At 47.5% G+C, this 16,131-nt stretch overlaps 2 protein-coding genes across 14 annotated transcripts in view; one reads left to right on the top strand and one right to left on the bottom strand.

The window, feature by feature from the left end:
* Positions 1 to 10,577, top strand: part of MAPK10 (mitogen-activated protein kinase 10) — a 216,222-nt gene extending 205,645 nt beyond the window's left edge. For 5 of the 6 annotated variants that reach the window (XM_077300996.1, XM_077301000.1, XM_077300999.1 and 2 more), the window contains exons 14-15: positions 8 to 8,530; positions 8,648 to 10,577. In XM_077300996.1, the coding sequence (XP_077157111.1) occupies positions 8 to 150 (143 nt within the window). In that variant the 3' untranslated portion in view covers positions 151 to 8,530; positions 8,648 to 10,577. The remainder of the gene's footprint in view (positions 1 to 7; positions 8,531 to 8,647) is intronic. The other variant, XM_077300995.1, reaches the window with a different exon arrangement.
* Positions 10,578 to 14,976: 4,399 nt separating this feature from the next.
* The window catches only part of ARHGAP24 (Rho GTPase activating protein 24), a 361,634-nt gene continuing 360,479 nt past the window's right edge, over positions 14,977 to 16,131 (bottom strand). For all 8 annotated transcript variants that reach the window (XM_077300990.1, XM_077300988.1, XM_077300987.1 and 5 more), the window contains one exon: positions 14,977 to 15,842. In XM_077300990.1, coding sequence (XP_077157105.1) covers positions 15,599 to 15,842 — 244 coding nt within the window. In that variant the 3' untranslated portion in view covers positions 14,977 to 15,598. The remainder of the gene's footprint in view (positions 15,843 to 16,131) is intronic.

Consider the following 16,131-nt stretch of genomic DNA (forward strand, 5'->3'; position numbering starts at 1 on the left):
AGCACAGGTGCAGCAGTGAACAGCAGCGACAGCCTCCCTCCGTCCTCATCAGTCAATGACATTTCCTCCATGTCCACGGACCAGACCCTGGCATCGGACACTGACAGCAGTTTGGAAGCTTCTGCAGGACCCCTCGGTTGTTGCAGGTGACTAGCCGCCTGCCTGCGAAACCCGACGTTCTTCAGGAGATGATGTAATTTAGGGGAGGGAAAGAAAAACAAAAGAATCATTGTGATTATTTAAAAAAAAAGAGTTTTGATGATGGCAAGGAAGAGAAATTTTTAAAAGAGAGAGAGAGAGAGAGAGAGAAATCTATCCAAGGTTTAAACAAAACCCTTTCAGCCTGCTTCTCCTAAACGAGTTATGTAATGCAGCTAAGCTCAAGTGAATATTTAACTTCTAGTTGCTCTGCTTTTTGGTCTTCTTCCAATGATGCTTAGTGCAAAAAAACAAACGAACAAAAAAAAAAGCAATTAAAAGAAGCCTTTTTTTCATAAAATTGCAAAATCAATGGCTGCAAAACCAGCAATCTGCAACTGTCCTTTTCTCACGTTGGCATGACAAGGTGGGCAGTTACCATCCCTCGATGTGATTACATGTGTGCCTATATAACTTCTCTCTGTTTCCGCCTGGGCCGGGTCGACAGAGAACTGCACATGTAGCTTGGTGTACATACACACAATTATGCACTTGCAAGTATACACAGCCCTGTGTGTACACATCACGAGAGAGCGGAAGGGTTTACGTGCACATTCAGCTTGCCGCAGAGAACCTACCCCCCTTTTTTGGGTATGTAAATTCCATCTGTAATATAATTCTCAGTGTACAGTCTGTCGTAGTTGTTTCAGTGCTTAATTTAAATTAGCTTTGGGCATATAGAAACCAATGGAAAAATTCACACCCAACTTGGAGGTAAAGTTCCCAAGCGTAGTATTCTGTTTGTCTCTTCTTTTTCACTCCAGTTTGTTTGGAACCGTCAAAGAGGCTGGTGGGTCAACCAGGAAATTTAGCAGTTGCTTTAGAAGTGGATACTTCTGTTGTTGGATATAGTTTTTTGATGGATATTTAAACACATACACACATGTTGACGTGGAGGAATAGTTGGTTGTGGGAGATGGTCAAGATCAGCATTGGGGAGAAAATGGGGAGAATTTCCAAGGTTCCTCTTGATAGGAAACCTGACGGTCTACAAAGCAAACTTGAAAACAGTGGCTTGTGAACATTTGGTAGAGTTTGGGTGTTAACAAAAATGCTCATGGGCAAAGAGTGACCAACTAGGTCACCCAGGGTAGTTAAGATGAAGTAGCTGAGGCTATTTGATAATCTGACGGTTCTATCCTGTGCAGAGTTGCTCCACTCAATCATGCATAGGATCAGTGCACAGGATGGTACTGTCAGTGTAGGATAGGCATCTTGCAGAGATCCTTGCTGAGGAGGTGAGATCCTTTAAGCATGAATGGAAGCTCCATGGAGGAGGAAAGCTCTTTTGAGGCTTCTTCCTTCCTCCTGGAGCACAGGGCAGGGAGAGCTTGCCTAATCCTGAGGCTGAGGGCATAGATGAACTCTGGACAAGTCTAAACATATGAGGCCACTTCACATCTCTAGCCCTGCACTGTCTGTTCTGACTGGCAGCAGCTTTCTTAGGTTCCAACGTCTTCCACCTGAGATCCTTTAGCTAGAGATGCTGGAAACCAAGCTCTTGTGCAAAGCCTGCACTCTTCCCTAGAACCAAATTGCAGGGAGGTGAACAGCCCCTACCTCAGATACCTTTTGCCCCTCCCCTTCCTTTCTCTTAAGCATCCTGGCCAGGATGAGTGGCTTTCTCAACCCACCAATTGGAAGCTCTTAAGTGGAGCAGTGGGGACCTTCTTAGAGCAACAGGGCTGTCAATTTCTCACTCTGTCCAGGTCTCTGGGGCTGTAGAGCAGCCCTCTTGCAGCAATGAGGAGAAAGGTTAAGAGTATACGTTGGCGGCTTGTGGTGCATATTTACTTCACACCCAGTTGTGAGGTGCAGCAGTGGAAGAATGACCGGGCAACCATCCGCCTAGGACATTACGGCAATAAGCCACTTTTAAAGAATAGATGGGAATAAATTCCCGTGGAGGGACCGCTCCTTAGAGAGCAGCAATCGCTTTGGAGCTGTCTGCTTTCTTCACCACGGCCCCTTCACTGGAGATAAACCACTGGAACCCAGAGCCTCCCTGACCCGCAGCTAAAGGGGTGGCCCAAATAACAAGGTAGAATGGGAATAAATCCAAGGGCCCCATCTTTGAGATGGATCGGCATCGGTTCCATTTGGCCACACGAGGCTATAACCTGTGACAGAAAGCAGCGAGAATAATTACCTGGATTTCTGGATAATTTCTGGTGCTGTTCTTTCTCCTTGTGCTTTGCTGGCTGTCAACATGGTCAATGAAATCCTTCCACACCAGATGGGGAGGCATCCAGCAGCTTCTGCTTCGAGCGTAACAGAATTGGCTACCAAGACCTCTCCCCTTGGAGGCACACGTGGCTTGCAGCCTGAGGTTTTTAGAACACCAGATCTATCATGCAGTTCCCCACCGTGAAAATGGTCCAGGAGGAATCAGGTTAGATTATCCCCTTCAGATGATGGAGAGGAACCCACTCTTTGCATTTGTGTTTGGCCACGTGATTCAGCCTCCCCAAGCTGACAAGGACTCATTCGCTTTCCCTTGAAACCTGCAATTTCTAATCCAACTGGAAAAAGTGATTCTGAACCAATTCCTTTTTTTAAAAAATGCAACCGCTAGTGGTCTTTCCAATCCAGACAAATAAAGTAGATTTGCCACAGCCTGACCCCTGCAGAAAGCTACTGAAACCGCAATGGTCGGGAAGCATAAGTAATCCTGTGGTGAGATGTGGCCAATTCCCGAGAGCCAGCGTGGTGTTGTGGCAGCTTCTAATCTGGGAAGCCGGGTTTGATTTCCGACTCCTCCATATGCTGCCAGCTGGGTGCTCTTGGGCTAGTCACAGTCCTGTTAGGGCTGTTCTCAGAGAGCGGTCCTGTTGGAGCTCTCCCGCCTTCACCTACCTCACAGGGTGTCTGTTGTGGACAGAGGAAGAGAAGGGGATTGTAAACCGCTTTGAGCCTTCTTTGGATAGTGACAAGCGGGGTATAAAAACCAACTCTTTTTCTGAGTCTGGAATGTTCCGGGGGAGAAATATCCTCCAATCCCCACAAAACAGTTTCCACCGTACAGTTTTCTTTTCATTTGCGAAATGCTAAATACAGAAGTTGGTCGGTAGAGTCTCCTTCGAAGAGATTTTTTTTGTTTGATTTTTTTACAAAAAGGAAACCGTAGTCCGTGCAGTACGTATGACAGCAATAAGCAATCGGTTTCTACCGCCAAAACAAATTTAGCAATATCGGGACAATCTACCCAGCGCTGCCGTCGCCATGCCACAGTTGTGCTCACAGTGCATTTTGCAGGAACCTCATGAACCTCCATAGATACGGATGTTCCAGAGCGCCAGGGCCTGACCGATTGTTGCCGTACTCCCTCGCTGAAAGCCATGAAACAGCATTGCCGGCATGTGGTACTGTCACCTTCTCCGCCCGAATTAAAAGCCGGGGTGCGAGAATGGAACTATTGAAAGGGACGCCACAGTGCGTCGGGGGCACAGAAAGGCGCCCACCGCAAAGTGGTGATCTAAGCAATAAAATGGCATTTGCTAACTTTGTCTCCTCCCCCCCCCCCCACTGTTACGGGCAATTAAAAAGCAATTTAATCTGTCCACAGTTCTGGTGCTGACAGATCAGTGGGAAGCTCCTGGAACGGCAGCTGATTAGTAAAGATGTGCTTGTTCATTAGTATCAGAAGCCTCAAAGCGCACACAGTAATGAAGCCTCCGGGTTTGCAGAGGACAGCAAATGACTTCGGGTGTTGAAATCCATCCCCAAGCAGCTTGGAAGGGCAGGCAATGGGTAACAGAGAGCAGCAGTTGCCCTGACGTGTAAAGGCAGAGGGAAAGGCCTCAGCAACCCTGACCACACTCTTCTGCTGATGGGGCTGTACGATGGCTGTAACCACTCAGGGAAGCTGCCTTGGGTCACAGTTGGGAAGAGCACCAAGGAGAGGGGAGGAGCTCATGCCGAAAAGGGAGCTCCAGAGGGTAGCCGTGTTGGTTTTCCCTAAAAGAGCTAGGTTTGAGTCCAGGAGCGTCTTAGGGACCTACAAGATTGTCGAGATACAAGATTTCAAGGCGAGACTAGCCTGACCTCGTCAGATCTTGAAAGCTGAGCAGGGTCGGCCTTGGTTAGTATTTGGATGGGAGACCTCCAAGGAGCAGCAAGGTCATGACACGGAGGCAGGCAGCGGCAAAGCCACCTCTGAACGTCTCTTGCCTTGAAACCCCTTTGGGGTCGCCGTAAGTCAGCTGAGACCAGAGGGTCCTTTTCACCAAGATTTCAAGAGCCAAAGCTGCCTTTGTCAGTGAACAGGAAAAATGTCATGTGAGGAATCAGGCTGCAAACAAGTCTGCAAGTCAGCCTACAATTAGGGAGCAGTCCTAAGGAGGTCTGCTCCGAAGAGAAGCCCGGTTGCATTCAGTGGAGCGCATTCCCAGTGAAATGTTCTTGGGAATTGGACTTCTGGGCAGGGTTGTGGTCGACCCATCTCAAGGAGGCGAGTGCAGAAAAGAGCGGGACGATCTAAGATGATACAAAGGGGGATTGGGTTGCTGATGAAGACCTGCTTCAAAATGTTGGGCTGGAGGGGGGGGGGGTCACATGACAAAAGGCAGGCATGCTGGAACCTAAACAGTGGCGTGTAAATCGGTTAACCGGTTCGGAGACAGTGAAACAGCTCAAAGCACCAAATCTCCAATGAGGCTGATTGGCAGGAATCCCGGACAAAAGATGCATGGAGCTCATTGCTGCAGGTTAGCTGGCACAGATGGGTGTTGTTAGGTTTGCCTTGTGCATACTTACTTGGGAGTAAATCCAGATGAATTCAATAAGCCCTGATCCCAAATAAGTGGATAAAGGACACACACACTTAAAAGACAATGTCAGTCCATGGCCAGCCATCTTATGTACTCTGGTAGTGACAAAAAGAGTGCGCGTGGCTTTTTTCCTGGATCTAGGGCTTTGTCCATAACAAACATTTGGAGAATTAGATTTGTGCATTCTTTGTCCGTTTTGATGAATGTGTGGGACAAGCCAAGGTCTGTTTTCAAAATATGCACCTGTGATCCAGGTTTAGTTCCAGAACAGTCCAGTGTAACAGCTGGGACCTGGATGTACACCTGACCGTATACAGAAATGCATCCAAACCTATATAAAAGGGCTTAGATAGAATGGTACCGTTTGGGTGGGAATGGGCTTCCAGCCATAATGCACATTGTAAAAGCACACGGAAGAATGGTTATGCATGCACACCTGGATTGCTGGTTGAGGAGAGTCCTTCAGAAGGTTCTTTTCTGGCCGAGCCCACTCGGAGAATTGAAAGGGGGGGAGGGAGCGAGAGAGATGGGATTCTTTTCTTTTCTGCCGCCATGTTGGTATTTTTTAAAATGTTTTTAATGGGGATTTTAATGGGATTGAGCCTATTGTGACCCACCTCGAGCCAAAAGGGAGAGGCAGGAAATAAATCTAATTTAAAAACAACAACAACTGAGATGCAGGACAATACGAGCCTTTATACTCCACCAGGTCCTGCATGGATTGTATTTTGTGTTGTATTTTGGCTCCATGTTTAATTATCAAAATAGTGCGATCAGAGATCATATAATTATGATGATATCTCAGCAATAAGGCCCTTGGATGTGGCAAGCAGACCGAAGATTCACCAGGTTAACAGGGGACAACCCGACTCAGCACTCTTGAAGATCATGCCAGAAAGGATAAGCCCTGAAAAGTGGAAAGTGCTGACATATCTGAGTGAGACATTTGCTCCCTCTGAACTTCATGCAGGTCATGTGAATGTCTGCCCCTAAGGCCAGGGAACCCCAAGCCTGTAGAATCTATGCTTTTAGGATTTTGAGAACAAGTTTTTGGAGCCACAGCAAAGTGGGAGCTGGGGCCAATCACAATACATCAGGTAGTTCCAAGCTAAGGATCCTGGGATGATGGTGGCCAGCGGGTACAAAGGTGGGTCCCCAGTGACAAAAAGTTATGCCTTCCTGGGCTCTCCTGAAGCACCTCATATTCCTGCATCCCTTTGCTTTGGGGAAGAAGGAAATGGGGGCCAAGAAACACATTAGCAGGCATTAGAGGAAGGAACCCAGCTTTGATGGGTGGCAGCTTCAGAAGGTGCCCTGATACTTGATTTCTCCATGGACCACCTGGGACAGCTCCATTCTTTGCTCCCAGCAGGCAGGCAAGATGGCGCGCCCATCAGCAAGAAGCAAGCTTCTGGGGATGGCCGACTCCTCTGCCCTCAAAGAGATGGGGTTTCTCCTGTTTACTTTCTTTTTTCTTCCCTCAAAATGTCTCAGGGGATTTGACTTCTGCCTAAGCACAATGATCTGGATTTGCCTCAAATTTCTCCGGTGTTGAAGGCTATGCAACCCACATCCCTTCCTCAGCCAGGACATTTTCTTTCTGGTTTCATTTGCATTTGAGTTTGGGTTCTGGTTACCCTTGCATAGTCCAGTAGGGTTGCTGGATCCAGGTTGGGAAATTCTTGGAGATACGGGGAGCAAAATGTGGAGAGGACACGGTTTGGAGAGAAGAGAGGGGCTCACCACCCTCCAAAGCAGCCACTTTCTCCAGGGGGGATAGACCTCTGTCATTTGGAGTTCAGCTGTCATACTGGAAGATCTCCAGGTCCCACCTGGAAGTTAAGACAAAGGACAGGATTCTGTTCTTCAAGATGGGTTTTCCCAGGCTAGAGGAACACGGATTCTCCCAAGTTCCCTTAGCCCAGGGGTAGTCAACCTGTGGTCCTCCAGATGTCCATGGACTACAATTCCCATGAGCCCCTGCCAGCGTTTGCTGGCAGGGGCTCATGGGAATTGTTGTCCATGGACATCTGGAGGACCACAGGTTGACTACCCCTGCCTTAGCCCACTGCAGCAGCCAACAGGGCCTGTCCCATGGCAGGCCCATGTGTACCGGGAAGAGTCGGGCCTTCCAGGCCGGGCTCCTCCCTGTCCTACGTTGGCCCAGAGGGGGCAAAAAACGCCCTAGTTGACTTTGCAGTGCTTTGCTGCGGACTGGGGCATTTATTTTTATTTTGCATGCAATCCCACCTTCCTGCAAAATACAACACACACACACACACACACACACCCTTGTGTGTGCAGCAGAACTGATCTGCTGCTGCTGCTTTGTGTCCCCCGTGGTGTAACAGAAAGTTGTGGAGCATTACACGGGTGGCAGCCCGGCGCAGCTGCCTCCATGCGGAATTGGCCTTCCCTTGTGACCCGCCCTCTGCATTCGGAAGTGGTTTCCTTCTGACAGCACCCTCCTGCTTCACCTACACTTTGTGAGAAATAACTAGTAAAAAGAACACAGGAGGTGAACAAGTCAAAGCGCCCTACTGTCTTTAGCTAGTTAAAGTGGCGACTTTGAGTCTGAGCTTTTGCTCCCCTGGTGCGGCGTTCGAACCTGTGCTTGCCGACATTCCTTTTTCCTACAACATGAAGGCCTTCTGGGCTTGGCCCTCCTGGTTGTGCATCTTTAGGGGTGGGGGGAGATCAAGGAAGTGCTTTTTCGTTTTTACAGAGAAGAATTAGGTTTGAATAGTTTTGAAAAGCATATTGGCTTTGTCATGTAATGTTGCTTGGTTGTATGTTTTTATATTTTGCAAGCCCTTAACTTTGCTAGGTGCATTCCCGTCTTAGTGGTCCGCTCAACACAATCTGGATTTGTCTTTCTACATCGGAAGTAGCCCTCTGTAGAACTCTGCCTTTCCAGCAGGCTGTGGGTTGAGCTGGTTTGAATCTCAAAGGATGGCTTTGAGGGGACAGAAATACGGTAGAGCTGAATTAGACTCATAGAATCATCGAGTTGGAAGGGACCTTCTGGGTCGTCTAGTCCAACCCCCTGCACTATGCAGGACACTCACAGCCCTATCGCTCATCCATTGTCACCTGCCACCCCCTTGAGCCTTCACAGAATCAGCCTCTCTGTCAGATGGCTCTCCAGCCTCTGCCTAAAAATCTCCAAAGATGGAGAACCCACCACCTCCCGAGGAATCCTGTTCCACTGAGAAACCACTCTAACTGTCAGGAACTTCTTCCGGAGGTTTAGACGGAATTTCTTTTCATTAATTTCATCCCATTGGTTCTGGTCCATCCCTCTAGGGAAACGTGCCCCTTGGGGAATTATTCCAGGAGCTTTGTGAGAAACTTGTGGGGGTGGAAGGTGGGACGGTGTCATGTTTCCTGACAAGCTGGAAGGGATGGCTGTATTCTCACAAATTGTCAGGTCTTGTTTTTATGACGCATCTCATGATCTTCATTGTTCGTGTTTTCATTCTTGGTCCATTTCACTGGGAAAGGTGAGGGTCCAGCTGTTAGCTGCTTTACTGTGGAGTCCTCTCTATTTCCCGAAAGCAGGGGTAGTCAACCTGTGGTCCTCCAGATGTCCATGGACTACAGTTCCTATGAGCCCCAGCCAGCAAATGCTGGCAGGGGCTCATGGGAATTGTAGTCCATGGACATCTGGAGGACCACAGGTTGACTACCCTTGCCCTAAAGGACCTCACGAGCACATAGCTAAGATTTGGCTGCATGCCAGAAGCAGAAATCGTTTGGTCTTAGAACAGCGTCGACCCTTCTTTCATTATTAACTTATTCTGTGGGTGCAAAGTGCTTTGCACGGGGATGAGCAAGATGCCAAGAAGGAAGGGTTCCAGTAAACACAAGCCAGTGGCCTCCCCAGCAATGTTTTGAAATATACCTGCACACCCACCCCAAGCAGGTACATTTCTTCCTTTTGGAAATAGCTTCAGGAAGCTTGCCAAGATGCCCTCCATGTTGCCCAGTGGTAACCATCTTGTAAAACTTCTGGGTAAAGCATATTCTCTAAAAAACAGTCTTAAAGCTAGGGTTAGAACCATAAAAGCCCAGCTGATGAAGGCCCTATCCGTCATCAGTTGGGTTTTTATGGTCCCAGTTAAACCTAGGGTTGCCAGCCCTGGGTGGGAAATACCTGGAGGTTTTTGGGGAGGAGCTCTGGGGGGGAGGAAGGGAGGTGATTTCAGGAGGGTCCACCCTGTGAAGCAGCCCTTTTCTCCAGGGGAAATGATCTCTGTTGTCTGGGGACCAGTTGTGATAGCAGGAGGAAGTAGAAATGAATTCCCAAATGAAAGCACATGCTGGCAGGGGCTTATGGGAATTGTGGACATCTGGCGAGCCACAGTCTGGCCACCCCTGCTATAGGCCTCCATCTGGCAAGGCGGGAGTCATAGAGTTAACACAAGATTTATATATCCCCCCATCCCATTCAGCTCTCAGCCCAGTTAGTCCTCTGCACAAGAGCTCAGTTAGCCGATGCAGAGATCTTGGCTTCAGATCCTACAGAATTACTGTCAGTCTCTCACACACGGATTCTTGGTACAAAGGAGCTTCTTAATACTAGTTTCAGGGGAACTCCTCTGTCTTTTGGGGTTACCAAGCATAACCCTAGGAAAACGAATTGATCAGATGTGGCATAGCTCTGGGATTCTTGGCGGTGCGTCTCGCAAAGTCCATGTCCTCATCCGAAATCCAGGGCTGTGCATTTCTCTGACTGGGCCAGATTACGCCGGATGTAAATATCGGTGTCGCTTCTCTCCCTCTCGTTTTGTAATTAACCTACAACGATCCGCCGCTCTCTCTGTCGTTTCCCTGAAAGCCACCCCTACGCCTGCGTGGGATCCTTCCGGCCGTTTCCTCCGTCGGCGATCAGCTCGGAGAGGGACGGCCGAGAGGATTCTGTGTGTATATAACGAATTATGTATATTTAGTAAATTGAAGTAAGTGGGACTTAAGGCCAGTAATATGTTTTGCAACAAACAGTACCAGGATTTCCAAATCCGCCTCGCAGCCCCGCCCCTACCCTCCCAAACTGTTCACTTTGCCATGCCTACCCTATAATGAGACCTGAGTTGCACCCGCCTGTAGTTCTGCATGATTGGACTTCCGAATATAATTCACAACGACCAGGAGTGTAACCTCTCAGTGTTGATCAAAGTAGTTTTTTTATCTCTCTATATCTGTATATGACAAAAAAAAAAGAGAAAAAGAAACACACAAATCAAGAGCCGCAGTTTTGCATCAAGACTGGAAGAGGGAAAAAGTGTCCAACTTCATTGCAGGGTCTTAGTTTTGAAAGTGATTTAAAGTCAAAGCCAGTGAGCATGGATGAACTGACAAATGTGACATTTGATAAGGAAATGAACATCCGTACGTTTTGTTTACTCCTTCAGCTGTTTTCCTTTCTACCTTTCATTGTTTCCGGTGGGTGGTATGAGGGGGAATGGAGGGGGGCCTGGGTTTTTGTCCATCAACCTTTTTGTGGATCAATGTTGAGTCGATGCATTCTGACTTCTGTTTGTTTTGAGTTATTAAAAGCAGAAGGGAATCTATTTTCCCCTTTGTGCCAAAAAAAAGAAGAAAAAAATCCTTTCCGCCTACTTGTCTTTCTTCTTTGGAGTTTGGGTAAGGGTGGTAATGTATTTGGGCTGGGTAAGGGTGGTAATGTATTTCTACAGTAAAACACACACACACACAAACACACAAACGGGGAGAGATTCAAATATGCCCGGATGTCACAAGGTCAAAACCCAAGAAATCCAGAAATTGTATTGAGGCTGGGATTGCAATTTCCATGTACTCAAACGCACACTGTATCATTTTGAGGGCAATTCCGCACCCGTTAAATATAGTGAAATGCTTACCTTGGGTAGTTGTTATATTCCGCTCCGCATGATGTCACCAACATCCAGCATCCAGGCAGCAAACTGCTCACTACGTCCTCCATTTTAAAGTGCCAGTTGGGGAATCGCATAAAGTGGATTCCCCAACCTAAAGTCCCAAACAAATTCAAGGGCTAAAACAATGGTTGTGAGGAAAGGTGGCATAGTATAGCCCAGCCTCATCAGAACTCGAAAGCTAAGCAGGCTCGATACATGGATGGAAGACCAACAAGGAAATCTCTGCAGAGGAAGGCCAGGGTAGACCACCTCGGCTTCTCACTTGCCTCCCTGAAAGCCCCTGGCTGGGGTGGCCATAAGTCTGCTGCAATTTGATGGCACTTCACACCACACAAGATACTTACTGGTGGTGTGTAGTAAAGCGATTAGACCACCTTCAGGCCCCAAAGGTAAGTTCTGATTTCTTTAGATCAGGGGTAGTCAAACTGCGGCCCTCCAGATGTCCATGGACTACAATTCCCATGTGCCCCTGCCAGCATTCACTGGCAGGGGCTCATGGGAATTGTAGTCCATGGACATCTGGAGGGTGACAGCCCCTGCTTTAGACCGAGAACAGTTTGAGTCCAGTGGCACCTTGAAGAATAATGATGTTTTATTCAAGTAATAAATTGGGCAAAGTGTGCTTGAACATAAGAGCTTGTACCTTGAATAAAACTTTGTTGGTCTTCAAGGTCCCAGTGGATTCAGACTTTGTTCAGCTCCTTCAGACCAACATGACAACCCACTTGACCTGATCTTCTTTAGACCCAGTACAAACTTATGCATGGGGCCCTGCCCCACGACTCAGCACTCCGCAATCTCATGGGGGGAAAGTTCTATTTCTTATAGGACATAAATAGACCATCTGGTGGAAGTTGGCTTGCGATCCGAGCAAAAGTCCCCCTGGATTACAATCATAGAGTTGGAAGGGGCCTCCAGGGTCATCTAGTCCAACCCCCCGCACAATGCAGGAACTCACAACTACCTGCCTACCAACAGGGACCCCAATTTCATGCCCAAGTGTCCCTCCATCGAAAATCTCCAGAATCCAGCCTGGCCTGGAGGAAATTCATCTACCATCCCACAGTGGTTATCAGCAATTCCCTGGGTATGCAAGGAAGAGCTACAACAGGCAAACCCTGGCACATCCCTTCCTTCCTGCCCGGTCACCCACATTCTGCCTAAATTAATAAAATCAGCATTTATCAGGTTCCACCAAAGTCTGCCTTCACACCTACTGGAAATGCAACCACTTCTTCATTCTGTTCTTTATCATGTAGCTAGAACTAGGAAGTAGCCTGCCTCGATTGCAGTGCCAGTTCTATGACTCGGAGCGCAGTGGGGCAGTGTTCACAGAGCACCTGGGTATCCCTCACTCACCCAAGCCTCTCTAACAGCAGCAAGCAGCTTCTACTCTGCTCCCATCCCCAATTTACTTAGAACCCTAAGTAAAGCTGTGCAGTTCCTGGGCCAAGCTGAAGGACCCAGATTTCTCAGAATAAAGTCTCCCATTCTCCCATTTAAGAATCTCATTGGCTCCTTGATGGATGAGATCCTTTGATCCATAATAAAGTTGGTCATGACTCAGTGGGACTTTCAAGTCCATTGGATACAATGATTAAGGTTGTCAGCGCTGGGTTGAGAAATTTCTGTAGATTTGGGGGGTAAAATTCGTGGAGGGTGGGATATGGGAAAGGGAGAGACCACGGCAGGGTATAATTTCATACAGATCAATGTCCAAAGCAGCCATTTTCTCCAGAGGAACTGATCTCTGTCAGCTGGAGGCCAGTTGTAATTCCAGGATACCACCAACTACACCTGGAGTTTGGCAGCCTGCTGATATGGCTGTCTACAGTGATATGATGTCTCTGATGATGAAAAGGACCTTCAACAATGGCAACAACCCCTTGAACCCACCAACAGCAAGAAAGCTACAGCCCAAGGAGTCTGTTGAGTACCTCCCCAACCACAAGTCAAGGCTTGGGTGGTGAACAATTGACCTCTGGGGGAATTAGATGCATATGGGTCCTAATGGGTCATATTCAAGCTAGTCTATACCAGCCAGCATTGTTCCTAGAAGCCAGTGAAGTTCAGCACTCTGACTTCCTAAACAGCCTATTGCTAGCCGACGGGGCTTCACAAAGAAGTAATGGGTGGTCAGTTACCATCTCCAATTTGGGAAATACCTGGAACTTTTAGGAGTGAAGCCTGGCGATGGAGGAGTTTCGGGAGGTAGAGGACTGCAGTAGAGTTTAATTTAATAGAATCCACCATCCCAATCTGCTCTGTTCTCCAGGGGAGCTGAACTCTGTTGCTTGGAGAAGAACTCTAATTCCTGGGGATCCACCTAGAGGCTGACCATCCTATGGGTGGCTGGCAGCATTTTGAAAGAGGCGCAGTCTGCTTCCCTGCATTGTGAACCTTATGGTGGGACACAAGGCTCCCCAGAAGGTCCCCATCTAATCCAGAAGGTCCCTATCTAAGCCCTAACCAGATCTGGACCATGTATCACCAGCAAGATAACTGCATCCTTTGCTGTTCGCTCATATTCTGGGGCGGTATATACAATAGTCTTACAAGGCATGTCCCAAAAAGGCATTTGTTGATTCTGTAAAACTGAACGACATCAGGAGGGGGAGTTCATAAGTATATTGGGGCCAAGCGTAGAGAAGGCACATTGTTTCTAAAGATATCCTTGAATTTGCCATGCTCCAGGGTGACCCGGAGCAAACGGACCTTGAGTTCTTTTCTGGCTCTGACTGAAATACAAATAAAAGGAGAATTCTCTTTCCCTATCTTGCCCTCCCCTCCTTTCCCCTTCTGGAGTTTCTTTCCTGTAGTGGCTGTGGCAGCCGTAGATGGGCAGGAGGAGGGAAGAATATCTTCCCTTGTCCATCTCTTCTTGGGATGCTGGTTTGGCTTATGACCAGTTCGCCAGTCACAAACAGGGTCCTGAATTTTTGATAGTCCAATTGATAGGTTGTTAATTCATTCGACGGTATTCAACAAGTCTCTTCACTCTAACCATACAGCACAACAGGCTTGTCACGTGTATGTTCTCACAATAGGAACGCCTGCCGAACATGCATCAGAGCTCCAATGCTCCCATGTTTCAGCTTTCCTTAAATACAACACTTTTGTGGAGCGGGGATGTGTTGAAAACCCAATCTCTGTTTAGCTAGATGCTGGCTTTATTTATTTATTTATTAGATATATATCCCACCACTCCCACAAGGCTTGTGGTGGGTTACAACATTTAAAAACCCCAATAAAACCCTAATAAAATAAAATATCAGCTAAAAATCCAACCCCGGCCCAAGTGGCTTCTAAGCCATCCCCATTCCCCAATTCCTGTGCTTGCTGAAAGTTGAAATACACCAAAGTTAGAGACCTTTGCTGCATTCCTCCCTTCCCCAAATGCAGCCACAGGGATAGTGGTGGATTAGAATCTCGCTCCTGGAGGCGGTTTCTAATCCAACCACAATGGCCTCCGATCAGTTCAAAAACCCAGTTCACACCAGTTCGGCAGGCTTCGTGGCTGTTTGGTGTCAACCAAACAGATTGGGTAACCCAAAAGCATCTGATTGACCCCTCTGATGTGCTCTTTGGGACTCTTGATTGGATGGGTGGCATGCCTCGTGGCTCGCTCCTCCTGCTTCCCCACCAGCAGTCTCAAATGATAACCTGGTTGTGTCTGAGTCATTGAACTCTCCCGTGTAACCCCTCCAGACTTTAGGAAAGTGTTCAGGAAGTAGTCTGTGATGGAATGCAGGGGTGGAGAGAGGCAGATACCTTTGATCCCACATGTTTCGTATCCTCAAAATACGTATGAATAACTAGGAACCAGCTGGCTGTTTGCCAAGGTGTGTTTAGTAACCAATCAATCTATGCCAATTCAGCCACCACTGATCCGACTTCATCGTTCCCTAGAGATGCCACTTTCTGTGCCTACTGGGTTCCCCTCTACATGTGGTAGCCCGCCTACACCTGGAGTCCTGTGCCAATGGGAGAGTTTTGCTCACCCCAAAGTGTGTATAGGGAGAAGTCTGGAGCGAACTGAATGAACAGCGGGATAACACACACACAAAGAAGGAAGGAAGAGATGGAACTTATTAGATGCTCACGTTATATTTTTATAAAATTATTTACACTTTTTGTAGGTTTTCTTTTTGGTCATGGGCAAATCTATTGGCACAAACAGCACGGTCACACTATCTTTTTGCTCAATAGCTAACATTATATATATTTATCTTAATTCCCCAGCGAGGAGGGCAACCGAAGGAAAATTAATATACAAAATAAGCCGATGGTAACACAATGCCAAAAATAGCTTATTATGTTAAGTGCAAAGGAGAAAAGCCTCAAGATAAAGCCGGATTGCGACGATGTGTCGGTTTAAATATAAGACTTGCCTTTAAAATATCTTTTTTTTTCCTTATCTCTTTCTATGCTTTTTCGTCATGATGACCTATTTAAAATCTATATACACAAACCCAGAGAGAACACGTGACAGTAGCACTATGATGCATTCAAAGAGGATGATTAGTCCATTTCCAAAGGACACACTGCAGATGTGGCTGTGGATGCGGATGTGGCCCTTTCTTTTGAAGGGTGACGACGTTCTGTTGAGTGCTAGCCTCAGTCAGGTGACCAGTCACCTGTTACAATGTAATAGCCTAACCACCCTTTCCCTGCCCTCCCCCAAAATCCCACAGTCTTGGTCGGCTCTACTCATTGGATCCATATGGTGTTGCCTCTTTCGGGCCGGCGCGGCTCTACCGTCAGTTCCCCAAACGTCGAGAAGAACTGTTCCATCTCCTTTTGCAGCATGTCGTTCCTCTTCTCGGCGTCTTCTTTGGCCCGCTCGGCGTTGCGCATTTTTATCTCTACCATTGTAAACTTTTTCTTCTCTTGTTCTAGCTCGTCATGCAGGGTCATCATTTCTGTCTCCAGGGAGAGATTTCGCTGTTCAAGACTGGGGGAATGAAAACAGAAGACAATGATGCTAGGGTGCACTGATCAACTCAACATAACATTGGCGGAGAGTATTTTCTGACTCTTGGATCTTCTGTTGCCCCAAAATATATGCAGACAGAGTCACCGGCCAGCATGGGTTTACTAATTTGAGATTAGGTCTTGAGTTAATCAAATTCTGACGTGCTTTTGGGTTCTTTGAGATGTTACAGAGCTGGACAATTCAAATTAAACATTCCAGATTATACTGGAGTGGCTGGGTGCCTACCGTCCTCTGTACACATGAACTC

Source organism: Paroedura picta, chromosome 10, assembly GCF_049243985.1.
Source record: "Paroedura picta isolate Pp20150507F chromosome 10, Ppicta_v3.0, whole genome shotgun sequence".
NCBI classification, from domain to species: Eukaryota; Metazoa; Chordata; class Lepidosauria; order Squamata; family Gekkonidae; genus Paroedura; species Paroedura picta.